At 47.2% G+C, this 27,420-nt stretch overlaps 1 protein-coding gene across 2 annotated transcripts in view; it reads right to left on the reverse strand.

Moving 5' to 3' along the window:
- Fbxl7 (F-box and leucine-rich repeat protein 7) overlaps positions 1 to 27,420 on the reverse strand; it is a 90,941-nt gene that overhangs the window by 5,902 nt on the left and 57,619 nt on the right. For both annotated transcript variants that reach the window (XM_084606981.1, XM_084606979.1), the window contains 3 exons: positions 15,261 to 15,494; positions 7,655 to 7,947; positions 1,265 to 1,495 (listed from right to left, as the gene is read on the reverse strand). In XM_084606981.1, coding sequence (XP_084463107.1) covers positions 1,265 to 1,495; positions 7,655 to 7,947; positions 15,261 to 15,494 — 758 coding nt within the window. The remainder of the gene's footprint in view (positions 1 to 1,264; positions 1,496 to 7,654; positions 7,948 to 15,260; positions 15,495 to 27,420) is intronic.

The raw sequence follows: 27,420 nt of genomic DNA on the forward strand, positions 1-27,420 counted from the left end.
GAGGGGCTCGCTTCGCGAGCGCGCGCTCCAGCCAATCAGCGGACCGGAAACGGCTTTCGGAAAACCCGCGACGGTGGTCGTTCTGTTTGAACGACGTCATTTGGAGATGTCGCAAAATGCGCACAAAGAAACAAGCTTCAAAACAAGTCCAAGATGGCAACGGCCAGCCGGCTGCTTCACCCGCGGCGCGCGCGGGAAGTTCGAACAATTTTCACCCCTTTTTTGGCCATTTGGAGGCTCCCGTGGCGTTTTAAAAGTCGATTTTACCGCATTTCCCGATCGAATTCAGTGTTGATATTTTGAAGGCTAGTGCTCAAAGGTACAGACATTCCGAAAATGCATTTTTCTCAAAATCAATTTTTCGCCCATTTTTGACCAGTTTAAGATCCGCGTCCCCCCTTAAGCTCATCCTTTAAGAGTATGATGCGAGAGCGTAAGTTACCAGCCCACATATAAATGAGAAGAGTTCAATGCTGCTGAACCGAATGTGGAGCGAAAGCATAAGCTGCGAGTGACCGAGAGCATTCTTCGTCGTCTTCTTCTTAGTCTTCATCTTCTTCGCGGCTGTTCAAGGTCAAATGTGGCCCTTCCTGGGACTACGCGACGGGCCGCAATAAAATCATGCCAATAGAGAAGTCCCTTTGTAACCCAGAAGTGAATACAGCGTGCCCACGTCAGCGGCACACTTCCTGCAGGCCTGCTGGCATACCAGCAGCAACTGCACCGAGCGTCGCATCTCGCTAGGCATCGAAATGGAGAGCGCACTGGGTGCATCTTCATGTACCACTCCATAGGCCCGTGCATGCACGCCAATATGTGGCAGGGACTGACCGGAGCGAAGAAGTTCGCGCTGCTCGCGCCTCACACCGCACAGTAATATAGCTGTTTCAGTTCTCTTTCACGCAGACCTCACGGTCACCTCGTCACGCAGTTTTTCAGCACTAATGCAGTCAGCAGGTGCCACGGGCCGCGCAGCGCTCCATGCACAAAATGTGATAGTTGGATGCTATTAAAAGCCCCCCCCCCCCATATATATACAAGATACCAAATATTGGAGTACAATATATTGAATGTCCACTGAATGAGTTCCATATACCCAATAATTTGACATATTCGACTTCGATATATCTCGAATCAACTGCAGTTCTGTATTCATCAGCTTGCCATTACATAACAATCTCCGCTGCTCGCAACCTTGACATCTGCTCTACCTGCCACCGTTTTCTTCCACAATCACTGAAATGTGCGTTCTCCTGAGACATACCTCGCACTTGCCCACGTCGAGGGCCCGGAGCCTTGGGCAGGAGCGGGCCAGGACTTCAAGGGTAGCGTCCGAGACAGCCTCACAGCCCCGGGCATTGAGGTAGCGCAGTCGATAGCAGTGCCGGCACACCTGCTTCAGCCCCGCATCCGACACTCGTTCGCACTTGGCCACACTCAGGTAGCGAAGGTGAGGGCCCAGCTTGGCCAGCTCATACAGGCCAAAGTCAGTCACCTGAAAGAGTTGACAAGGCATTCCATCAGTGGGAAACAAACTGAGCCCAATGGTTCAGTGTGTGTGTGTGCGCGTGTTCACAAAGCGAAGCCAGCATGAATTTGTGTGGTTTCAGACTCGACTACTGCGGCTTTGGTTCCGTAGTTTCGGATTCCGATGCGCGCCTGCGCCCTAGCATTTACTGCAAGCTTGCTCTCGTGTTACATACCACTTGTGCGGGCAAGTGACCCCAGCATGAAAAAGCCAGGAAAATGGCATGCAATTAGAATTTTCTTCAGCAGAACTGACACGCATTTTTTTTTAATGCATAGAGCACTCTTGGAATCAGGTATAGCAGCAGGGCAACCACTATCTTCCGCTTGACCAAATTTACTTTAGAAACTGTAAATGAGTCAACCCGAAAGCTCGTTAATGCATGATCTCAAAAAAAGAAAAAAAAAGTAATAATAATAAAAAGGTACGAATAACACGAAGCGTGAAACAGTCATCACAGAAGGGAGATGCGCAACCTGCACAACTGTTCATTCACTTAGAAGGCGAGTGAATATATACACAATGTCCCAAAGGGGTGAAGAAGGGCACTGCCCTATTGGACACAGGGCTGCTCTCATAGCACAGGTAAGAATTGATGGCTACCAACTTTAACAGCCCAGTCAAACCGGTTTCTCCAAGGGTCACGAAAGGTCTGAAGACATAGAGGGCAACGGCAAAGAAGAGGACCTACGCATGCGCGCAAGTAGAAACAAAGAGATAACAAATGGCTACAGAAAAGTGTCTCTGCACATATCCAAAAAAAGCACTTCCATTTTTTGCAAATTGTAACAAAGGGCGTGCTTATACAATCGCCTCCACATTTGCTAATGTCGAAAGCCTCGACAACGTCACGGGCTGCGATTTCATTGCCCCTGCTTAGGATTTTTCATTTCCTGCAGCTTCCCTTGGCATATTTTCTTTTATTTTTCCTTGCAGGCTCTACAATAAGTGGAATGAGAGTACCAGTGCATTCTTCAACATACCATTATGGTCAACAAGGCGATCATTATTGCAGTCACCGACCAATTTTCTGGATCTGCAGCATTATTCAGACCTTTTATGGCATCTTCGTGCACTCCACAGAGTCAATGTATAACACCTATGAAAATTTTGGATGCTTGAAAACTTTTCTCGCTTAATTTTCTGGACTTTTTCTCTCGATCTCAGGTGAAAAGCTATGAAAAATTGCCACAGCATCACTGCCATTTTGTTTTTCCGCAACTTCGAACCTGTGTTACATGCATTCTTAATAGCAGGCTCCGCTAGCTGCACACTCCTGCAAGGTGAAGCTTGCTGCAAATCGTCACATGACCACGAAGTCCCGTTCTCACGCCGGTTTTTCCCTGCTCCGTTGCACTGGCATCTGACAGAGGTCTGGCGGTGACGGAACCCCGCCCCACAAAGGATGGGCTAGTCAGCGTGGTTGTACTTCTATCACGTGACCATACGTCACGACTTGTGTGTAGCTGCGCGCGGGTCGCCACAGCACGAATTCATTTGCAGGCAGCGATCAAGAGCATGGAGGGGGAAAAAAGTATTGCTCATCTGTCTAGTGCACCGAAAAGTGGCCGCCGCCAACCGACAACAGATGCTGGTCTTACTTCATTTTGCAATACACCGAGTGTCCCAACTAAACACAACCATGGCTGGACTCGAGCGGCGGCGACAGTGTGCTTTTTAGAAAGCATACACCACCGCCGCTCGAGTCCGGCTGCGACACGACCTCCGAGAGGGCTTTGCATTCAAGGTCCAAGACGCACTGCAACTCCAGATGGTTGGTAGAGCTCACAAGACAGCGTCGCTTTTTCTGAAACCAATGTGCATAACAAATGACTTCCACTACCACCGCAACCGCAAAGAGACAGCTACAATGGCCACCAACGCTATTTTTCGTTCTTTTTTTTTTTCATGCAGGAGAAGCAAAGAAAAAAGGAGTTGACGTAGCCACGTGGAAGCAGCGATTTGCCAGTGTCTGCGGCAGCGCCTCTTTGAACATTGCGCCGCTCCAACAGTTGCGCGGTTCTCCCACTGAAACAGATTGACCAGTTTTTAAGGCCTCTCGGTAAATAAAGTGATGTTCATAATGTGGACTCGTTTATTTCAGGCTGCCTAGTTTTCTGGACAATTTTTCTGGCCACCTGAGGGCCCGAAAAATAGGTTGGCGACTGTACTTTGGCCCGTTTGGTTAATCAAGCGGATCATGTGAGCAGTGGCGAGGTGGTGCCGTTGACCGCACGCTTGATAGGGAGAGGCCATATTATCATGATCATCATAGGGTGATGAGACTTCGCATTTTGCTGTCCCGTGGCTGCGATGGCTGCACTGACTGCATGCCTGACTTTTTTTGTCCCGACTGTTTGTGATGCGATCGTGACAGCGCGCAAAATCATGAAAATAAGTGCCCACTGCTCTGTTCGACTGTGTTTGGGGCCTGTTGCAGCTGCCGTTGTGCTCTACAACGATGACAACCACCACTCCAGTAAAGCGACGACGATGCTGCCGTCGCTGGCATGCTGACCGTTGACGACATATTATCGGAAGTTCTCTATGAAGACGGAAACTGTTCCGGCAATAAAAGTCATGAGCAGCCACTGGCACAATGTCGCACTGTGCAAAAAGGCTGCCAAGGCTGTCGCTGTACTAGGGGAATTTTGCGTCTGATCACAAGAGACTGAGCGTGCACAACTTGATGGGGCTGAAAAAAATTACCGTGCAAATATAACGATGAAGAAACAAACAAAAATAATAGTTTTTCACAACAATAAGGGAAAGCGTATATTCCCAGTACATTTTTTTTTTGTTTTCATGGTAAATTCGATAATCCGGAATTCGGTTAACACGGACATTTTTGCTGGTCCCTTGCAATCCGGATTAACGAGGTTTTACTCTATTCGCCTCACTTTGAAGCTATCTGAATTTCACATTAGCTTCGAACTGAACAAAACTGGTGAGGTTTAACTCTTCTAAACCTAGATATACAGAGTGAAAAGCTCTACTGGATGATCGGACGCAGCTTGACACTGCTGCCGCCAATGTGTAGACGCACTCGGTTCGTTGCGCACCTCATCGAGGCGAAACTGGAGGAGAAACCGCCAGCAAACGCAAAGCGAAGCAACTGTTATACCCTCTTCTAGTGATGTGGTATCACAGTGGAAGAGTCGGGCAAGCGTGCACAGCTGCGTCGCTCCATAGCAAGCTTGGCAGGTGTGTGAAGAAACGGACAATGTTAAGAGCTGGAGCTTGCTCCAGTTTCTTGATGACAATAGACTACACTACTTACTTTAAGCTAAAGACAGCCCCATTATATGCCATATGGCAAGTCCTCAAATAAAAAAAAAGTGCTGTGTTCCGGACATGCGGTCAAGGTCAAACGCTCACCAAACTTAACCTTAGCAGACAGTAGTAGAGCTTCTAGCTGTAAAATTCCCTATTTGCACATGCCTAGTTAACTGTGCTGGGAGTATCGGGGCTGGAAAACTTCGAATATCAAACATTGGACATAACCCGCAGTAGCACTTTGCAGTTGTTTAACACTTATGCTTCCTGGATTTGTAATGAAATTTGATATAGGCTGTTTCCATATAGCACACCAGATTTTTTAATTAAATGAGATAGTGCGAGCTGCCACTTCAAATCATTTGGTCAAATTTACGTTTGAAATTATGAAAGTACAGTAAAACTTCGTTAATTCAGATCTCACGGGAGTGAAAAAAATGTCCGAATTATCCGAATGTCAAATTATCTAATAAGCAGAAAAAAAAACGTGAATTTCCTTTCATTGCATACCTTTACTTTGTGAAGAAGTCAGAAATGCTCGTTTGCTTTTTCGTGGAAAGCTGGGCAGTGAGGACCAGTTTGTGGACATGAGCAACCCTTCCAGGGTTAGTGTGTTGCCAGGAGTATCATAACAGAAGTCCTCTAAAACTGCGAGAGCATCCGCGACTTCTGTAGCGGTACGACGCACCCCACCGGGGCTCATCACATGGGGGCTCATAATTATCGAGCGAGCCATCTTCACCGGACGCCTCATCTGCCACATCGAGAGCATCGCTGATTATCTCATCACTGCTTACGTATTTACACGATTGTAAGTTGATCCCTTTTTAAAATTCAAAAATCGAAAGTTGTGGGGTCGATTTACAAATGAAACCAAAGCATGACACTGATAACAAGAGCCAGACAATAACCACATCAGGAAGGCTATGGCACATTTGTTTCTTCTACGGCTTTAAGTGCAACATTCAGTTACTGTGCGTGCTTCTCGGGAAGAATTTGTTAACTTCTACTGCGCAGCACGAACTGCAACTTCTGGAGTGTCGATAGTCTACGGAAGAGCCGCTGTTCGAATCGCGGCTACGCTCCTTTTTTGCACGTCAGTCGCGTCGAGTCACATGACACGGCGGCACTTCCAGGGAGAGCCGATAGTTGATGGAAGAGCCGACACCGATCGTTCGTTGAGTTCGCGCTTTTGATTTTACGACCACCTACATGCTTCGTCACGAGCTCTCCAGTCCAAAAAGCAATCGTCGCTTGTTCTGTGCAGCTTTCAAGGAGGCGGCTATCATTTATGCCGAAGAAACAACTGCAGTGTGGGCTGCAAGTTCGAAGTTTCGAAACAGGTTATGCGGGAGTGGCGGTGGTAGCGGGGGCAGCGAGACAAAATTTTGAACTTTGATGCAAAGCGAAGAGGCTTCCAAGGGATACAGATGGTATGCTATCCAGAGTTTGGAGGCCAAGCTTGCCGCATATATCGCCGAAATATGTGATTTGAAGTGGAGACGAGTTGTACAGCCAGGCAATAAATTTTCGTTGTTGAGAGCATCCTCCGTGGTATGTTTTTTGTTTTTGTTTTTCCCTGGGACATGCGATTTGGGAGGGGCTGACTTAATACGGTAACTGGCCAGCGACAACGCCGTCATCGACGGAAGTGTAGTCGGCGAGATTCACTTCAATGGGGAGCAGGCTGATGAATGACTCATCGTCTTACTCTGCTGCAGGCTCCAAGCTTGTAGCAGACCGCGCAAATCCACAGTTCCTCGCAGCGTGTGCGCCCACACGAGCCAGAATATGAATGGCACTTAAAAGCGTGATGACGCATGCCTGCTTCCGATCCATGCAAAGAAGCATACGCTCCAGCACTTGCCTATGATACTTTTTTTACATATTGGATAACCCCTTGATCCATAGGGTGAAGCGCGGCGGTAGTGTAAGGAGGCTGAAGTACGAGCCGGATCGTCGGCCCAGCAGCGGAGTCGCAGATGGATAGATGATGGCTGTAGCGATGAGTGCCATGCATGCTCCTAAAACCCACTGTGTGTGTGTGTGTGTGTGTGTGTGTGTGTGTGTGCGCGCGTGTGTGCGCGTGTGTGCGCGCGCGCGCGTGCGTGTGTGTGTGTGTGTGTGTGTGTGTGTGTGTGTGTGTGTGTGTGTGTGTGTGTGTGTGTGTGTGTGTGTGTGTGTGTGTGTGTGTGTGTGTGTGTGTAGAGCAGCGCCGCCTTCCGTACGTTTTTGAAATAGTGGTTTCCGGCGTTTCCGGTCCTTGGGGAATGATGGCCATAGTGATGCGTGCTCCGAAAACTAATTTCCGCGGCAGCCTCGGCCAGTTCTAGTCCGAATTAACCGGTGCACATGTAATTTAGCCCTGAATTAAAGAGTTTGCTGCCATAGGCCTATGTACATTTTTGAAGGGAGGGAGTGAGCAGGCCGAATCAACGAGGTTTTACTGTACGCAAATTCTTCAAATTACAGAGGATTTTGATATAACCAAGTTAGAATTACTAGGTTTTATAATAGTCTGTATGCTTAATGTGACAACTCAGGGGTTTTTGGTTACTACAGTGAAATCTCGTTACTACGAACACCACATGATTTTTCAAATTGACAAATTTTTTGACAATCCTTGGCAGATTTCCTATGTTTTCAATGTGAAATTTCAGAATTACGAATTTCAAAATAGCGTATATTTAAAATAATGAACATATTTTATTTTTTCTTCTGTAATCTAGGAACATCAGTATTATGAATTCGGCTAAAACTAACAGCGCCGCAGCTTGCAACTCTCGCGTGAAACAGAAACCGCCGTTCATGTGTGTATGGTCCGTGGGCTGTAGCTATCATCATACTCACTTGGATGCAGTCACTGATGCTGAGTTCCCTCAGCACAACGCAGTAGCTGGCCACGCACTTGAGGGCGGCGTCGGTGAGGCGCACGCAACGCCGCAAGAACAGGTGCGTCAGCTGTGGACAGGCTCGGGCCAGGGCCTTGAGACCAGAGTCCTCCAGGGCCTGGCAGTCAGTGAGGTCAACATACTGGAGGTACAGCTGGCCCCCACCCGATGGAGCCAGGACCCCCAAAGACGACTCGCTCACTTCCATGCTGGAACCAAGCCTCGGGCGTACACTCGTCACCTGGTAGCATCCTGTGCATGCGACAAGACAAGCCATTACCATAGTTCTGCTGAAGAAACACAGAGCCAGTTGGAGCCATGTATGTAAAAAAGAAATTACAAGATTGCACTCAGCTTTGTTTAAGAACTTAATGGCAAAAGCCTGTCCTCGGCCTTCTCTTGTACCCCTTCTGTCTACATCTTATCTTCTACCTTCACCTTGCATGTTCGTGTACTTAAGGAGGGACACGGCTCTTTGGTTTGGTTTGGTTTGGTTTTGGGGTTTAACGTCCCAAAGCAACTCAGGCTATGAGAGACGCCGTAGTGGAGGACTCCGGAAATTTCGACCACCTGGGGTTCTTTAACGTGCACTGACATCGCACAGCACACGGGCGCCTAGCTTTTCGGGCTCTTTGAGACGAAAAAATCACGAAAAAATCGATTTTTTGAAAGTGACATTTTCAGAATCTGTAGCTACTATTTCTTTAATTCGCCAGGTTTTATATCTCGCGATGCAGTATTTGGGCCACAGAATCAATTTATAGCATCACTGTCAGCTGAAATCCGCGAAAAAACAATGTTTTTTTCCGAGGCGCGTAGGTCGTTTTCTACACGCGCGATCGCAGCCATCTTGGTCTCGTTGGAAAGAGCGGCTTTTCTTTTCCCATTTCTTGCCACAAGTGCCTCCGCCAGCTTACTGGTGACATTGAAATCCGAGCATAAAGTCCAAACGCGCGGTTCTATTCGGAGCAAGCACACGCGATTGAAAAGCGCGCTGTGATTGGCCACGCAAAGTTCCCGTCGTCTGCTCCTCCGCAGGCGACGCGTCTCTCCTTGTTCAGTCGTCGGGTTGTGACGAGTACGGCACGATGTCGGAAGCAACGCCGAAGTTTGCCACGAGTCACAAGTTTGGCAAAAAGAAGAAACGATCGGCCTACAACTTCAAGAAGCGCTCAGTTCCTTCGGCCGGCGTCGAGAATAGTCTGCCGCCAAAAGCAAGTGATGCCGAAGCCGCGGACAGTACTCCGCGGACAGTACCAAAGTGGACTTAGGCCTAACTGGATCGCCGACAAGTGAATGCATTCTGGACAGCAGCCGCATTCGGCGCGACATCGAAATATTGCAGCGTACGGAGTTGTTGCAGAGAGAAATGGAAGCCCAAGAAAAGCTACAAGTTCTTTTTTCAACACCGGCCACCAAGCGAAAGATGGATTTTTTCACTCGTGCTGACGATCTTGCGGCCGCGCCATCGGATCGAGACGGGCTTCGTTGTCGTCAGTTTGGACTTAATGAACGCGTTGATGTCGTTTGTAAAGTGCAAGGTGTGCGGTGGTAGCGTCACAGTAGGGAAAGGTGTGAATATGCCTCGCCATAAAGATTATTATCGAGTGCGCGTGCTGCGGTGATGTTGCGTCGGCGTGGAGCTCGCCCTATGTGAACGGAAAAGAGAAGTGCAACCCGTTCGTTGTGAACGTCCTTGCTGCGCGCAATGCAAGCCACCAAGAATCGACAAATAGCACTGTTATGAGATTTAATGCTGGTTGCCAAAACTCCTCTGTAGTAATATTGAAAGAGCTGCACCTCAACCCTGGGACACCAAGCATGAAGCGCATGGCAGAGAAAGACCACTGGAGACATGCAGCACGCTTTCAAAAAACGCCATTTGGGTGGCCATAGTCAGTCTGACTACATCCCTGGTGCCTTCTAGTCACTTACATTGCAAAATATTGCAATATTTTCTCGGCATTTTTGATTAAAAGAGAGCCAATCTCTTTTTTCTCGTTTTCTCAAAACACTGATTCTTGACTTCTTGCTTATTTGCAGAAGCGATATCTCTGCCTTCAATGGAGGTAGAACCATAATTTCTGTTGTGGCATGTAGCTAAAGTGCAAAGCACACAATGTTAGGAGCAGATTTTGCAATTTAAGTTTTAAAAATTTTAAATTTTGCTCTAAGTCAGACAGTAGGACACCCACATTTAAATGGTGGACTTTGAAATGGTATAACATCGCTAATATTTGTTTTATCAAAAAAGTGCTCCTAACATTGTATACATTATGCTTTCTAGTACCTAGCAAAGTATCAATACGAATTTTTTTAGTGTGGTTACTTTTTCATTGTTTCCGCAAATCATGAACAATTAATTTCATCTATCTTTTGAACTAATTGGCCAATTGGAAAAATTGTTACATATTTGAAATCAGTGCAAGAAAATGAATCGTACTACCTAGTTTTATCAAGTTTGGTCGAAAATTAAGAAAAATAGCTTTAAGAGCCATGTCCCCCCTTAAGAGGGGCGATGACAGGGTCTTTCGATGTATTGCCATTTTATACTTCTGTGAATAATATACAGGTCTGTGATTCTACTCGTAAAGTTTTAGAGCCTCGCACGCGGAGCATATTACAAAAAAATGTGATAGAAATCGGAATTTGGAAGCTCCTCCCACCGAGAGCAACCGCTATTTTGAAATGCTCGTGTGATGTCATAGAGGATACGCAGCAGAGCGTCGTCTGCAATGCAGGCTGCAATATCAAATGGCACGTCCTTTTTTTCTTTTCTTGGGACAATTGACACAGTGGTTGTCCCTCATGCAGAAGTGCTTGATGAAGATGTTACCGCAAGAAAGCAATATAAAGTAACGCAAGTTTTCTTCAGCATAAGGCACGCTCATAGTCAGTAGGCTGTACGGTTCCTTAGCTTATCGACGCACTGATCTTTCGCATTACACCGGCGACGACATCAACACGGCCAACGGTCACCTATCATTGTAGTGTGAGGTTTTCGGCCCTGCAATGGCGGCGGAACTGATCTGTGGACGGTTGTCCGATCTGGTTTGGCCGGATCAGAGGTCGAGCGAGAACTTGACACCCGATACTTGAGTGAACGGCCTGAACAGCTACACTTGTCTGTAGCTTAACCGAGTTAGAAAAAGAAAAACAAGAAGCTACATTTTCTATGTTCCCCCTTGTCATCAGCCATGACCTTAGCCAGAAATGTTAGTTGGCTCGTTCAGCGACGAGTAGGCTAAGTAGGCCTCTCCACAATTCTCGCACACAGAAGATAGTTTTATGCCTAGACCGTACTCACGATCCCCTTTTGACATCCACACGTCCCCACCACATGCTTTGCACAGCACTGCAGGCATCAGTTTGAGAAATGCTTTCAAACTCACAATATTAAATGTATCATCAACGCAGCTATCATTTGTACCGTCAAGGGGACGGGCGTCACAGTTGCCAATGGTGTCCGCTTTTCTCTTGGTTGCTGCGGTTGACTCCAACTCCTGCAGCATTTCTTCCACTTTTCTTTAATTTTCGACGATGCCTGGACGCTGCATCATTGTCGTGTGTGGCGGAGGTGAGGGCTGTGCGTCGACGCCGACAAACTCGTTGCTAGGCCCACCGCGGGGATTGCTTCTGCGACCGCTAACTCTTGCATATCCTCAGAGCTTTCGAGTGATGCCAGACGGTTTCGAAGGTTGGCACTGCGAGCACTCTTTCTCTTACCGCCAAATTTGAGGCGTGAGCGAAATTTCGTGAGAGGCATCTTTGTGCGTCAGTGCAGGCTCTTCAACAAAATGGAGCCTCAGACACGCTCAGCAGATGACGCAGGATGGAGTCTGCCAATTAAATAGCTCGACGTGCTCGCAGCAGCGAATCAATCTTTTTATCAGTGGTCAATGAGAGCAGGCAAGTAGCAGCGGCGGGAAATTGAAACCCAAAGATTGCGCTTTCAAACAAGCCTAACATGGCCGAGATCGGTGCGTTGGAACAGCAGTCCCGTGGAATGGAAAATATGCCGTTTTGTTGTATATTTTAATGCCGCGTGATGATCGCAACTCAATATTATGATAAATATACACAGTTCAGGAGGAATAAAATTGGTGAACTTGGAGATAAATAGCTGCAGGTTCTGAAGAATGACTTTTTGGTCATTTTTTTGTTCCCAAAGACCCATGTCCCCCCTTAAATGCCCTTTTTTTTTTTTTTTTTTCAAATTTTTGTGTGGGTTCTATGCGAGTGAATACGGCATATCTGCAACACCTCCAACACCAAACCAGGGTAACTTTTTGAGCAAGACAATACAGAAAAATTGTCACCGGCACTTAGTTTCAATGTATAGACATCCATATTCCAAGTGTTTATTAGATAAAATTACTGTGCAAACAGTTCTTGGCAATTTTTTGGGGACATTCAATAATCTGAACATTTTTTCAGGCCCCTTGAAGGTCAAATGAAGGTCTCCTTGACGGTGCTGAGTGCATTTGGCTCTGCTGAATTAAGTTCGATATCCAAACTACATGATACTCAACCCGAGTTACTACATGACATTCGCACGGCCCTGATAATTTCTTGTAAAAATGCTTCATTTTTCAATGCTCATGACAACTATATGGATGAAATCCCACTGTACTGTCACTGAAAGGCTATAAAAGAGGCCTTTGTCCTGCAGTGCATTAGTTAGGCAAGAAAATAGCAAATTGTGGGGCACCTTAAGGGACACATGGGCTATGAGCGAGGACATATTGTAGGTCTTCAGACTTAAACAACCTGACATTCTTCCATGTGTGCCGACATCATAACTGTACATGGATGTTTGTTTGTTTTTTTGTTTCCACAGAAATATGGCTGGTTTGTTTTTTTGTTTCCACAGAAATATGGCAGCCTCAGCCAAGGTCACACCTATGACCCTGGGATCAGCAGCTTAGGACCAAAGCCAGGGTGCCACCGCAGCAGGTGGCGCTGCTGATGACTGCACTGCAATGAAGTATCTTCCTGTCCACTGCCATGTTTGCAGTCACAAACTATCGCTGCAATTAAGGGGGGACACGGGTCTTTCGGACCAAAAAATCGCGAAAAAATCACTTTTTAGAAAATGTGATTTGCGAAATCAGTAGATCTTTATCTACCTATCTGCTAAGTTTTTCATCTCTAGGGTCGGTATTTTAGTCACAATGCCAATTTATATAATCGATGTCGCCCAAATTTGGGCCGAAAACGACCCCCGAAACAACCATTTTCCGCGAGGCGCAGCTCCCATTTTGTGCGCGGCACCGTAGCCATCTTGGTCTCATTCGAAAGAGCCGCCTTTCGTCTTCAAATTGCCGCCTCTGCTGTTTACATTCGCCCATTGGTCGCGTAAAAAATAGCAAAAAAGAAAACGTGGCATTTGCAATCCCATTGGCTTTCGGGGTGCACGTGACGACAAGGCGTCCCCCCATTGGTGGAGCTGGCTGACGGCGTCTGCTCGGCGCCGGCCGCGCTTGGTTCCGAACCGCAAGGTGCGTTCGTGGCAAGAATTTGTGAAAAAAGTGAAAAAAATAGTTGAATAATCATCTCAAGTGATGCCCTGCCCCGGCTGTGCGCGCTCAGGCCGACGAAAATCGTGCGCCGAACGATCGTGTGTACGAGCCTGAAGTAGGCCTAGCGTGTTCCCCAGCACGGGGGACTGCTACTGCCAGCGGTCGCACCCGCCGCGACAGTGATAACGCAGGCCGCAGATGAGCAGAAAGATAAGCTCAAAACAGGAAAAGCTTGAACTCGCGCCAACTCCAGCAACGAAGCGATAGACGGATTGTGTTCGTAACGATGACGGCAGTGCGGCGGACAGTCCGCTTGACGATGCGTAGTTCACGATCGTCAGATCTAAAGTTTGCCGAGATTGGTGAAGCGTAAAACATACGGCGGCGATATTGGCATTTAAAAAAGTGAACGGGGATAAGGAATCGCCGTCAAACTTATTCTCCAATGCGTAAACTGCGGGACACGTCGTCTTCGCAGAGCTCGCCGCGCGTTTGCGCCGATCAGACCTCGTTCATAGTCCTTAGGGAATTCACTTGCTTCCAGTGCAATGCAGAGCACTGGGAAGCAGCAAACAGCTCCAAATTACATTTCTTTTCCGCAATAAACGTTCCTCACCGCGGTCTTGATGCGAGGACATAGCAAAACGACGTACATAAAAAAAAAAAAAAAAGTGACAACTGAATGTGCTGCAACTGCAAATCAAAATAAAAGAGGAGACACTTGGACGTAGGAAAGCAGAGAGACTACATTCCTGGAGGTTTATAGCTATTTTAAATTGTAAACGTGTGCATTGCACCAGTGAATGTCTGAGAGCAGAGAGGAAGCATGCTTCCTCTGCAGCTTTTCAGACTGCAGCAAAACGAAAGCAGAAGGGCAAACCCAACGCAGATTACTGTCCAGGAGCCTTCTAGGCCACAGTGGCCTGCATTTCTACAGTTTTTGTTTGATTAAATTAGTGTTTGACATTGCAATTCGTTTTTTCCATTTTTCTCAAAATGAAAATTTTGCCTACCCTTCTATTTTGCGGGTAGCATTGTGGCTCTCCTACTCGTTAGATTGTAATTATTTTTTTTTTTTTACTAAAGGAACACAATAAAGCTATTATACAAGGTCTCAACTGCATGAAAAATTTTTAAACATAAGAAGATGTAGAAAGGGGGTGGTTGCACTTGTGTAGCTGAAACTTAAAACTTCCATAACTTTGGCTTGTAGTAAGGCACAAAACTTGTTTTATTGTGTTCCTTAGACATTCAGGAACAGATCCATGTGCATTTTAGCAATTTCCCTTCAGTAGATATTTTTACAAGCTTCCCGCAAGTATGGAACAGCAAAGTTGCTGTAACTACTCAGCAAATTTATGTAAACGAAAACTAACAACATATTTGAAACCAGCACAAGAATTTACATAAACCCTGCAAATTTCATACTGACAGGACAAATATTAAGAAAATTTTGCTCAAGACCCATGTCCCCCCTTCGTCAAGTCGGGAACATGCGACTTTCTCACAAACAAGCAGATAGCGTTACAAACTTGGTGACATGCTTTAAAGCAGGGCCTTCTCTTCACAGTGAATTTGTCTCTGTTGTTACTGTGCTTTTCAGTCGATCTGCAGGCCACAAGCAGTGCTTATAGATTTCCTGTCATCTTTTCTCACCGATAACAGATCGGAGGGGTGATATGTGTCAATCTGTTTCGTTTGGCTGCTTCACAGCAGTTAGGCCTAATAAGAGATGTTAATTTGTTAATGAAAATTGCACACTTTATAAACTACATGGAACCACTATGACTGGAGTTAACACTGCATCTAAAACTGCTGATGCAACATACAGCAATACACCCTACATTTAGCACAAGTAAATATGCATGCACTGTTCTCAGGCTTGCAGTATTCTAATGACTTGAACTGAAAATTCACTATTTGCACATGCTTACTGTGTGCCACTGCTATGAACGAAATGTGCTGCGCCATCCTTGTAATATGCACATAAATGCCTTAAGAATATATTAAAGAATGCTGGTGCGAGCCAGTGAGAGTACGTACCAGTAACATCAAGGCGCGATAGGTTGAGGCAGCGTGTGACCACTTCCGAGACACCCACATCGGTGACCTGAGAGCAGCCGCGCACTTCGAGAGTCCGCAGCTGGGGGCACCTCCGAGCCACCGCACTGAGACCACTGTCCGTGAGGCAGAGGCATCCATTCAGGCAGATGCGCTCCACAGCAGAGCACACACCGGGGGTGTCCCGACTCAGGAGACGAAAGAGCGTGCGCAGGCCTGCAGCGACAAAGATGGGGGAGTTAACAAAACAAGGCTTCTATGTGTGGGATTCACTATGAGAGAACTGAGGTGCTGGCAAAAAGAACAAGGGTGAGGAGAAAAAGGAGAACAGAAGATAATGCAGTTCTCAATCAAGGGCCCCCTTCATAACAATAATTAAAAAGTGCAATTATTGGCTTAAAACATGCTGGATAAATTCAACTGTCTTCTAATGTAAATGGATTATGGACCCCTTCTGCCAAAGACGTAATGGCGAGGCATAAATGTGAAGCCATCATGCCCATGCACCTAGTGGGATAAAATTCAACCAGCATTGATGTCATAGTTCCATCAGAGGAATATGAGAAGGAGGCATGGAGGGGGCGAGCACACCGGATTGGTTGACTGGATCACACCACTGAGATGTCACATGCCAGCTCAGCGCCTGGTGTCCAACGCGGCACTCAGCCATGTTGAAGCTTTCATTCGCAATGGACGCACCCGGTCCCTTGTGGGATTCGGGCTTTCTACGGCTGTCTTTTGCATGGCCGTCGCTCGCTCCCCTGTTGTTCACCTCTTTCCCTTTCTCCCGCCTTAGGCGGCAGAGAGATGTCCGGACGACTTGTCATTGTCATTCGGCCACAGCCCTGCATCCCGATGGCTTATCTCAGAGGCGCCTTTTGGCGGGAACACAACACCGCTTCAACAGCCGCGCTCGTGCGACCGTCTGAGCGGGGCTCAGGAGAGACCCCTCCGAGACATGGCAAGGTGCGTACGCTACTGTTCTTGTCTGCTGGCCTTTGTCTGCGCAGACCAGTGTGTACTCAAGTTCACCCGCTCCGGGTCGTACCTGAGAGCGCAGCTCAAGCCTGTCGATCGTGATCCAAAGATCTGCGACAGGCGTACCTTGCGATGGTTGCCCACTCTTTCTCAAAGAAACCCTTGGTCACCGCAAGAGAGATCACAGCACGCCATTGCGTGCTTGCGGTGCGCAGGAGAGCCTTGATCCTCGCACGCTCCCGGGACACAGTAACTAAGTATGTGTATGTTTGTGTGCGTGCGTATATATATGTGTGTGTGTGTGTGTGTGTACCGCTGGAGGATGGCGTTTCAATAAACATCTTCTTTGTGAACTTGGAGGTTTGTGTCCTTGCAGCGAAGCGCTCTCCTCCCTGCAGAGGTTGAGTGCGCGCTGCGATGTTTCAGTGTGCGCGTGGTGACCGCTGATCGGGGCTTTGGCTCTTGCGACGCTCGAACCCGCAATGGTCGGTGGCCGATGCCCAAGTAGAAACCACACCCTCGAGGAGTGAAAGTATTGGCAGCCCAGAGTGCCAAATAGGGTGCTCCTGGTCCCTTGAGGAGCAATGATAATGACAGCCCGAAATGCCAAATAGGATGCTCCTTGTTCCTAGAGGAGTGAAGATACTGACAGCTCGGAATGCCAAATAGGGTGCTTGCTCCTGGTCCCTTGAGGAGCGAAGACAAAACAGAGTGCCCGATAGGATGCTCCTGGTCCCTTGAGGTGTGAAAGTGAAGATACTGACAGCCCAGAGTGCCAAATAAGGTGCTCCTGGTCCATTGAGGAGCGAAGGTAATGACAACCCGGAGTGCCCAATAGGATGCTCCTGGTCCCTCGAGGAGTGAAAGTGAAGATACTGACAGCCCGAAGTGCCAAATAGGATGCTCCTGGTCCCTCCAGGAGTGAAGACACTGACAGCCAAAGTGCCAAATAGGGTGCCTGTTGTCCCTCGGGGAGTGAAGATACCAACAGCCCGCAGTGCCCAATAGGATGCTCCTGGTCCCTAAGGGAGTGAAGATACTGACAGCCCGGAGTGCCAAATAGGGCGTTCCTGGCAAATAGCCTGCCTTCGACCATCCTAAATGTCTTGATTTTCGTCTGGTCACTTCACGCAGCAGAGTCAACAGGATCGCAAAAGGCAGCACACGTGCGCAAGTCAGTTGAGGTAGCAGATAAAGTCCGCTTATGACATTTTCTGGCGACCAGTAGCAGGGGCACATGATATGATGCAACGATAGTTAAGTCCTGTGCCAGTCACGTGCCTGTCAGCCACAGAAGCATTTCTGTTGCCGTGCGTAAATGGCGTGGCATGCAATTCAAACAATCGAATTATTTCGTTTCTTCAAGCTTTTTTGGCTTTTTTTGCATTTTTAGCCACACGAATACAAAAAAGCTACTTCATTACGACCAATTAAGCATCAAGTTTTAAGTTTTTGTTTCATTATAATGATAGAACCCTCATATAATGCACAGAGCAACAAAACCTTTTTTTTTTTACTCTGTTTTATCTGATAATTCACTCTATGTTCATTATGGTGAGGTTCGACTGTACAGGCTGATCAAGCCTGACCCCGTGTGTGACGAGAGTAATGAATGAAGTCTGTTGCCCCATGAATGAAGTGCACGCCTCAGAATAGGGAGACAGGTTATCCTGAGCAAGCTGCTGAAGCCTGAAGGTACACCATAAGTGCAACACTCACATGAACAGAACCTTTGATGGGTAAATGACCAGCTTGACTTGCTGAGAGGTAAGGGGAGCCACACAAAAATGGAGGACACATGTGGAAGCATACAGAAAGACGACCCAATGCCTCCGCTATGGCATCTTTCAAGACAGTGCATGCAAGCAAACCAACCAAGTAGCCCTCCCTTGATTGACCACCAACTGAAGCAGGCTGGCAGAATCCAAAGTATCACAGCAATCAATGAACGCAACGTAAACAGACAATGCACTCACTCCGTTTATGGCGATGAACACACCTGCAAGACCAAGAGTGCTCGTATGACTAGGTCCTGGGATTCAGCAGCCTCGTAATTATATTTCTAATGAATAAGTGTGTGCTCTCTTCTCATATCATACAGGAAACAAAGGTGATTGCAGAAAAAACAGATCTCATACAAACTAACATGGTTCTAGTTAACCTTATATCAGTACATTGCTAACTGGCTGAGTATGTGATGCATAAATATATAACAAAGCATTATGTTTTGAGATAGGTTTTTAAAGCATGCCAGAGACTTAATAAATAACGAGAATATAAGGAAGATACTGTTGCCTGATAATAGTCCGAACCAATTTCACATACGCATAAAATGAGAACTGCATGCACTTAATTGGAGATGCCACTGCACCCTTAAATTAAAATACTTCATTATTATACACAAGGCATATTTCCAAAAGTATGAGAAGAAGCATTCTATCACCTTCTTTATATTCTGAAATGTTGTAGCGAGAGCTACATTGGCCACAGTCTCGCCATTTCGCCGTGCCTGTCCATGCCTGTCTGAAGAGCAAAGAAGTTGTAGGAGGGGGAAGCTGGCAGCTGACATGGCCGAGCACTGGACGTAGGGCTTCCTGACACTACTTTTGGCAGGCGCTGCCCACTAGGGTCTCTTCTTTCATATGACAGGGTGATCAAAATCAGCCTGCCAAAGCCCTGGCATTCACATTATCCCTAGGCCACGCAGGCACGTTCATACGGCTCGGTTAAAGCGGAGCTTTATATGCTGTCTGGTAGCTTACGCTATCGCATCATCGCGAAGGTAGGAGTGAAAACAGAGAGGAAGACGTGCCGTAGTGGAGGGCTTCAGACCACCGCACGATAGAGGCTTTCGCCTCATCGCACTTTAGTGGTCAAAAGTGCACCCTATGGAATTAATAAAGCTGAAACCATAGAGTAAACTACTATGTGCAAAAGGCATATCTTTACTTTCAAGCTGAACCTAAGCGCAGCCATGCAGATAGCTCTCGCGTAACTTCAGGTTCAACCACAACCTAAACCACACCTAGTTTTTTTTTATTACAGTTTTTGTTTTTATATACGCCATGCGCAGCGCCCATAGGGGCGCCATTGAAAGCCGCGTAGCGGCGGGTGTCGGAACCTGAGGCGGGCCTCATGCGGCAAGCGTGGCCGTGGTGCGCGCATGCGATCTGCCGTTTGTGCGCGTCTCGCGGGCACTTTCGTGGTGACAGTGTGCGCAAGGGGATCATACTTTATAATAGTGGACATGCGTTCGATATCACAGCCGTCTGGAACTACATCACCTCCATATGTATCAAGTGTCTGCTGCAGACGAGCGTCAACAAGGTTGCGTACGAAGTGGAGCTCATTTTGAATGTCCCGCTTTCATTACAACGCCACGCTAATTCGCTCATTCCTTGACCTATGAACCAATGTTCTTTCTTTGCTTAATGGTACACGCTTGTTTCGTTTACATGCAATATATTGCTACAGTAAACGAGGCAGCGTCGTCGAACCTGCGAGCGGTTTCGTACCAGTGCGATCGCAGGAAAAGCCAGCAAGCTTGCAAACCAGCATTCTGAGCATCAGAAAAATAGAGCATATTGGGCTCCTGTAGCAAGAGTTCAAATTTTTCATGCTTGCGCTTTACCACTGCCTGTACAGCATGAATTTCACGTATTCCGTCGTCAAAAAAGGCAGAGCAGGTAGATAATTTCATGGGGAAGTGAGATGTCAGCAGAGGCAATATCTGAAAAGCTGCAACACAGGTTAGCCAAGAGCATATTAGATTTAAATTTTATATCCTATTTATTATTGTAGTATCATTTTCATTTCATTTGTATCACCCTCGCGCCCAACTGCAGAATTACAGGGCGCTTTATAACAAGCTCTAGAGTCTGAATAGATGGTGCAGCGACATGTTATGTTTTCGTAATCTTGCCAGACAACAGGAACACTGCCTCTGGTCTTCAAAGTAATTGCATGGCAAGTTTCAAAACGCATATTGGCAAATATCTGTTCAATAACCCGCCGCAGTGGCTTAGGCTACTGAGGAGGATCGAGTTATCGGGACTGAAGTCGACCGCACCACCCGCGTTTAGGTGGAGGCGAAATGCAAAATGCAACCATTTGCTGTGCGATGTCAATGCCCGGTAAAGATCGTCTGGCTAAGTGTTTCACAAATCTAATGCGTATTGTATCTTCCCGGCTAGCGGACGCGACCAAGTTTAAACAAGAAGTGTTCACGGAAGGTGCAATGACAAGCAGAAAACACTGAAAAATAGTTATCACTCAGCCCTGCCATATGGCAAATTTATGCCTTTTCCATCGAATGACGCTCGTTCAAAATTATATTTGTTTGCTGCTACATGAGAAAATATAATGACATTAAATGAAAACGACATTAGGTCTCGAATGAGTTTCAAGTACTCATCCGAATGCAATCAACGAGGAAACGTGTCATGTTGACACCAGACACTCGGTGAGAAGATACATCCAAAATAAACTACAAAAGTGCCACCTGCATTAAATACTACTGTGCTCCTATAATTTTACAGCCAGTCATCTATGTGAAATATGCTAAATAGCATCGTAAAAAAACAAAAACTGGCACCCATCGCTGCCAGCCAACCCGTAGCCACTGCACTCAGCGCGGGCGGAACAGGTCGCTTCTGCTGCCGCAGTCCGTCGGCGCTAAACCGCCGACACAGCGGATTTCTTTCGCCACCTTCATAAAAGCATGCTCTGTTCATCTTAAATAATACGCGCTTAATTTGAGGAAGGAATCTAAAAAAATTATCTTTACCGAGGAGCGCTGTTATGTAACGAGATTTCGGAAGAAGTGACAGCAGCAATACAAGCAAATTTCTGCTTTTACCAGCTGCCGCTGGTGTGACGCAGCTCATCCAATTTCGTTCTCTAGCTCTGCTGCTAAGGCATCGCCGAAGTTACACCTTCCGTGTAATGTAAGACAATTTGTGAGTCAATTGAACAGATAGTAAGGCATTTAATGTGAGTAAAGATAGTAGTAATTTATCAATAGGAAATTTACTATTTATTTCCAAAGCACTTCCAGCTACGGCTTTTATGCGAAACCGTTTAGGCGTTTAGGCCTAGCGACGACTAGGGCCTAGCACACGGCCAGAGTGCCATCGTCGGCCGCCTTCGCGGGCAGCATTGTTGCGGTAAGCTCGTGGCATCCGATGTAGCAAGTGTTACGAATTTGCGGTATTCTTTCTTGGTGAGGCTAAGCTCGAGCATTTTTCGGCGGGCCTTAATATGCCGAGCAAACGATTTGACGAAAACGTACGGGAGTCAATGAGGCTGTAGTATGCTGCGCCGTAGGGCGATACTCGAAGGTTCTATAAAATCACCGTCGGACAGTACACTAGATACTGGCTATTTTATGTGTTGCTCTTGACACTTGCTTTAGTGCGGAGAGTGTATGTTGTTTAAACTCGTACGTATTTCTCAGTCGAGCGCAGACGTGCGCACCTTCCGTACCCTTTCGTAAACAAATGCCGCCTACACAGCCACTAACTTCGTACTTGATAGTCCTAATAAAATGGTTGGTTACAAGGTATGCAAGACATGAATGCCTATTTAAAGGCTGCTTTCGTTTACAGCGCCTTCACCTTCGCAACATATTGAAGGCACTCCAATATTTGCATATCAATCAGTTACCATAATTTGGAAATGGCGTTAGCTTTGGTCGTGTAGCAGCGCATCAAAAAAATGAAATTAACCTGAACAAATGTCATTCGGTGCGATTACTTGCTTTCTGCGTCGAACAACCGCGATTCACGGCCACCGTCGTTCTCGTGAAGCATCACAGAAACTTATACAAACATGTTCCTGACAAGCAGGCTGATTCTGACATAACCGTCCCATGTGAAACGAGAGACCCAAGTTGGCAGCTCCTGCCAGCTGGGGGTCATCTACGGGGGTTGTCTAAAGGTCAAAGGTGGTCACCGCCGGGCCACGCTGACGGCTCAAACTGCGAGCAGTATTGCTTTCGCATTAAAAAAAGACGAACATAACCGGCGCCGATGATCTACCCGAGCATGCTATCGCCGCCTGGTAGCGCGTGCACACGAGGCCAGCTAGATTCAGTAGCGCTCCAAAGATGGCGCTTGTTACTACTAGCAGATGACTCTTGCGGTGGTATAATTGGCGGTGCAATGATTATGCGAGGAAAAAAAAATTTCCAATTTTTGACGCCCAATGTTGGGGGTGCAAGCACTACGCGAGTGCGAGCATTATGTGAGTAAATACGGTATGCAGCAATTCTTCCCGGACATTGCTAAAGGTTGACACTGGCGTTATATCTGTTAAACTGCACTAAAGACGAAAACACAATGCGCGCAGAGACGCTGACACGAACAGCGTCCGACCGAGCCCGCCTATGCTTTGCAGCTTTGGCGACAGGTGGCGTTGTCAGCGTTTTGCGCATCGCGCAGTCCTCCCGTTTCGACCATCGCATCCACAGCTCATTTATTGGCAGTGCGCCAAGATGCTGTGCAGTGATAACGCCAGGATGTGTTTATCTTTTGACTATACTTTTGATAGATCCTGCGGTGGCAGGAAGCGAACTTGGCCGAGTGCCCACGTGATGGCTTGATTGCACAAGCCTAATTCGATTTATCGCGCTGCGCTTGGGGTAGGGAGGGCATAGTCCACTGCTACAAAATCATTGGCAAGCGTGATAGCTGCAAATGCCGTTTGAAGCGAACAATGCTAAAAGCCAGTGTGATGATCCCAGCCGACCGCATGCTTTCGTTGATTCATAGATGCAAGAATGACCAACTCAAAAAAAAAAGAGAACCTGCCGCTTCTTAATGTTCGCAGCCACCATAGCTTACGCTGCGCCGCACGTTCAGCCTGACAAAACAACTCTCGCAAAAGAAAAAAAAGAGAACCTGCCGCTTCTTAATGTTCGCAGTCGCCATAGCATACGTTCAGCACAACGGCACACGTTCAGCACAACGACTCTCGCGAAAGGTAACAAAAAAGAAAAAAAAAAAAGAAAAGAAAAGAAATGCCGTTTCTTAGCGTGTTCAGCACGACGACACGAGACGCGAATCGCACGTCAGCCCCCACGCGCAGAGCGTTCACAACACACACTGAAGAAGCGTCTGCCACAGGCTGAGCTGGCTTGTCCGCGCATGCGTAGTGTGTGCTGCTGCGAACGAAGGCCGCGAAAGAGAGGGGAAGGGGAGAGATAAAGCTCGGCAGAAGAGTGGACACACCCTTGCGCTTTGCTCTATCGCGTTTTTTCCCCTCTCTCGAACACCACGGCTGCATTGGTTCCCTCTCGTCCCTTCATACACGACTTGCAAATGTCACGTGCTAGCGCGGCAGCGATCATCGCAGATGTGCGCGCCTTTGGGGGAAAGGAGCGGCAGCGATCATCGCAGATGTGCGCGCCTTTGGGGGAAAGGCGCGCCGCTGCCCTAGACTAGCCGTTGCCGAACTGTGTCCTCTCATTCCTTCCGCGCGTGGCTTGAAAACGTCATGCGGCAAACGGCCTAGGTGATGCGATCGTCTTTGGGGAAGGCGCACAGTCCAATGTGTGGTGCGGAGTTTGATATATCAAACGATCAGTGAAATTGAGTTCGATATACGACGCAGCTTTCCTATACTTATACATGGGGGTTTTCAAGGGGATATTCCGTGAGTTTGATATAACCAAAATTCGAATTATCCAGGTTCGACTGTATACACTTATACCCTCTTTACACGGGCAGAGTTATGGTTAGCGTTAACTGTGGTTACGCGAAACCGTGGTTAGCCCATTTACACGGCAGACCAAACCATAGTTACACCCCTAACCGCGGTTATCGCAAACAGAGTTTGGCGACATCGGTTTGCGTTGTTAACCGAGGTTATGGCGGCGTCTGTTGACGGAGGCTGCTCGTCGGCAGCCGAGTGCGCAAAGCGTACGAGCGTGTCTGCTTCAACAGTGTGTACTCCTTTGCCCGTATTGAATAGGCGGTGTCTACTGTGCCACCCGGCGTCTTCGGTTACTGCCTACAGCCAAGCGTCTGCGTACTGAAGCCCCGTCCTGTGTCTGCAGTATCGTTTGCGCGGCTTGGCGCTGAGCGCGGAACGTCAAAAAATGCGCGGTGTTAGCTTTATCATGAAAGTGCACGAGTTCGCAACGCTTGCAGCGTGGGATGCTGCTAGCAGGCTGATGTACATTACACTTACCGCGGCGGTGAAACGTGCAAGCGCGGCGAACGACGGCGGGGTGTGAACCCCCTAGTCGTCGATAGGCCGCGGTGGTCGGTGCTTTGGAACTGATCAACGCTGTCGAAATGGTGTACTCATGAAACTTCCTTATTGTGAATTCTATTCTGCCGCCGTAAAATAACGATATGATTAACTTTGGCGACGCTAGTATAAGCAGAGCGGTGAGCCGCAATGCACCGGCGGCAGCTGGCTTGAGCAGAAACTTGATAGTGTCGCGGTTATCGGTCTTGCCAGCAATGTGCTGCTGGTCAGTGATCCTCAAGAGTGATTCAATTCTGATATTCGGCTCAGTACTCCAGATGCCAATAAATTTAGCGCGCTTTATTTCTGACGTCGGCGCTAGCGAGCCGCCGTGTCGTTCACGTACGGTCTGCGGGAGGAGGGGCCAACGCGGCGGTGTTTACGGTGGTCGAGGAGGTGCTGCCATCGTGCAGGGAATGACCGCGCTGTAGACGCCTTGTCGGATGGCACTCCGGAAACTATGTTATAAATAAGTTATTTGTAAATGCTGCTTCATTCCGCGGATCACCGTGTCGCTTCGGTTGTACTTGGTAGAATGGTGGCGAGCTGTGTAAGCACAGCTAACCGCGATTGGCGGTTAACCGTAGCTAAGTTCGGTAACCTCGGTTAAGCGTAACCGTGGTTAAGCCGGCCGTGTAGAGAGGGTATTATGGAAATATTATTTATGTGTAGGAGAGATCATTTAGTAGCTACATTTTGGTATTTCTTACATCACAAGCCCATTCTTTAGCACAAAAGGACAGGACAACAAAAAGAAAAGACGAACACAAGCGTCTTGTCTTTCTGTTGACCAGTCCTTTTGCTCTAAAGAATATGCTTGTGATGTCAGAACAACCAGACCAAAGTTATAACTCTTTCATTGTATTTCTTACCGTAGGGCTATTTAAATACCGCTTTTACGGAAAGACATTTTAGCCAGGACCTCCAGAATCCCTTGTTCTTTCAAGGTCCTGAAAGAGGTAAGCATCGCCATGCTGCTAGATAGTAAAGCGTGCCCACGTCACTGAAAAATCGTCATTGAATTTCTCGGCACTACCAGCCATTAACCATGACACACGCTAAGAATCCACCCTGTCGGGTGATCTAGGATTACACCTTTGAAGATAGCCAGACAACTGTCGATGTGGTTGGAATGCTAGCACCGCTCTCCACATATGCAGGAGAGGTAAACTAAAGAATGTAACCCTGTCAGCTAAGCTGACCTAGCAATGAGTGACGCAAGCAGAAAATTAGCCTTTTTTTTTTTTCTCCCTCCCGTTACTACCTTTTCTACTATACTGCCCCAAACTCCTCGCTCTTCTCTGAAACAATCTCTGGATTCTGTAAGAAACTGCAAATATAGGCACGTTTACTTTGTAGTTGCTGTGCGACAGAATGAGTGCAATGTTGCACTACGGGACCTGGTCACAGCATCTATGTTTCACATATCCGTGATATTTGCCGCACAGAAAAGGGGGCAAATCACACGCACTGCTTTCAAGCTTAACTGTTTTAAAATTGGACCAAAATTTCAGCAAATAAGTCAAAGAGAGAGCTTATTTAATAAATTAAGGGTTTCTGATTGATCTACTAAAAAATTATTTAGTATCAACAAATGTGCATTATACAAGCGTGTAGTTTGCTATTTCGAAGATGCCACTGTTCTCTCTCCTTCTTGTTATGTCATGAATATATGGCCCAATTTTGGACAGCCTAAAGCAGCTCCTTGCTGCAAACATGCACAGTAAAAGCCCTTATTTTGCCACGAAAGTGAGACAGAATTGTGTTGCGAGCAGTTCCTTGGAATCGTTCGGGTTTGGTTCCGGACAAAAGTATAGGTAAAATCCTAATTTCAGGCTCGGATTCGGTTCCAGTTCAACATCCTGGCTGAATGTTATTTCTGCAAGCAGATTTCACATGCTACACAAGTCACTCAACCTTTTCCAGTGAAAGTCTGAACTGTCAACGCGGGCATGCTTAGTGTTTTTATTCCCTGTATTCCAAGATACAATGTGCATTCTGTGCACCTAACTGCTTTGTCAAAGTGTTTCTTTCTTACTTTCCTGCTTGTGAAATACCCCTGAAAATGTTAGGGGTACGCAAATATAGCGGCACACCGAGATTTGCAGTGAAAGCTTGTTAATTCGAATGTCAATAATTTGAACCATACTACTTTGTTCCGGCTAAGCTCCAGAGAGGTTCATATTGGAGGTAGCGCAAAAATATATTCGTATTCGGCGTATTCGGCTTGGCTGCGGCTCAAGGTCAAACGTGGCCTTCCCAGGGACGACGCGACAGGCTGAAACCTGGAGCAGTATTACTAACGCAATAAAAACCCGCCAATTTGAACAAGAGTCGGTTCAGCCGTGGATAATTTGAACTTTGTACCAACACGTCTAGGCAGACTGGAGCTCAGCACATGGCCGAAGAAACATCCCTGCAATAAGGCGGCAGAGTTACAAGCATGCATTATCTCCAAAATGCAGGAGAAAAATAAAACCAGTAAAACCAGGGAAAAGTGGGAAAGCCAAACTGGCACCATGACCAACCAGCACAGAGGTTGTAGGACAGGGGCTGGCAGCCGTCGCGGCAGCTGCCTGCTGGTCCATGACCTCTTTCCCAAGCATTTCACCCCAGAAGAGCCGAGCACCAGGCCGGGGAAAATCTTATACCCACTGAAAACCGGTAGGCACCCGGTGGCACCTGGGATTGAACCTGGTACCTCCCGAATGTGAGGTGGGTGCTCTCCATGTGATCTCTGACACTTCCACCTATATGGTCATTAATTTGATCTCTGTTAATTTGGAAATACAGACAATTCTTACTGTTGGCACGGTCCCTAGCGAACGTCCATATAAGGATATGGCGTCGTACAGACGCTATGGGTTTCGAACTGGTTAGGCCGCATCCAAGTATACTTTGCAGCATAAAC

Source organism: Amblyomma maculatum, chromosome 6 (assembly GCF_055883805.1).
Source record: "Amblyomma maculatum isolate TAMU_Amacu chromosome 6, ASM5588380v1, whole genome shotgun sequence".
Lineage (NCBI taxonomy): Eukaryota > Metazoa > Arthropoda > Arachnida > Ixodida > Ixodidae > Amblyomma > Amblyomma maculatum.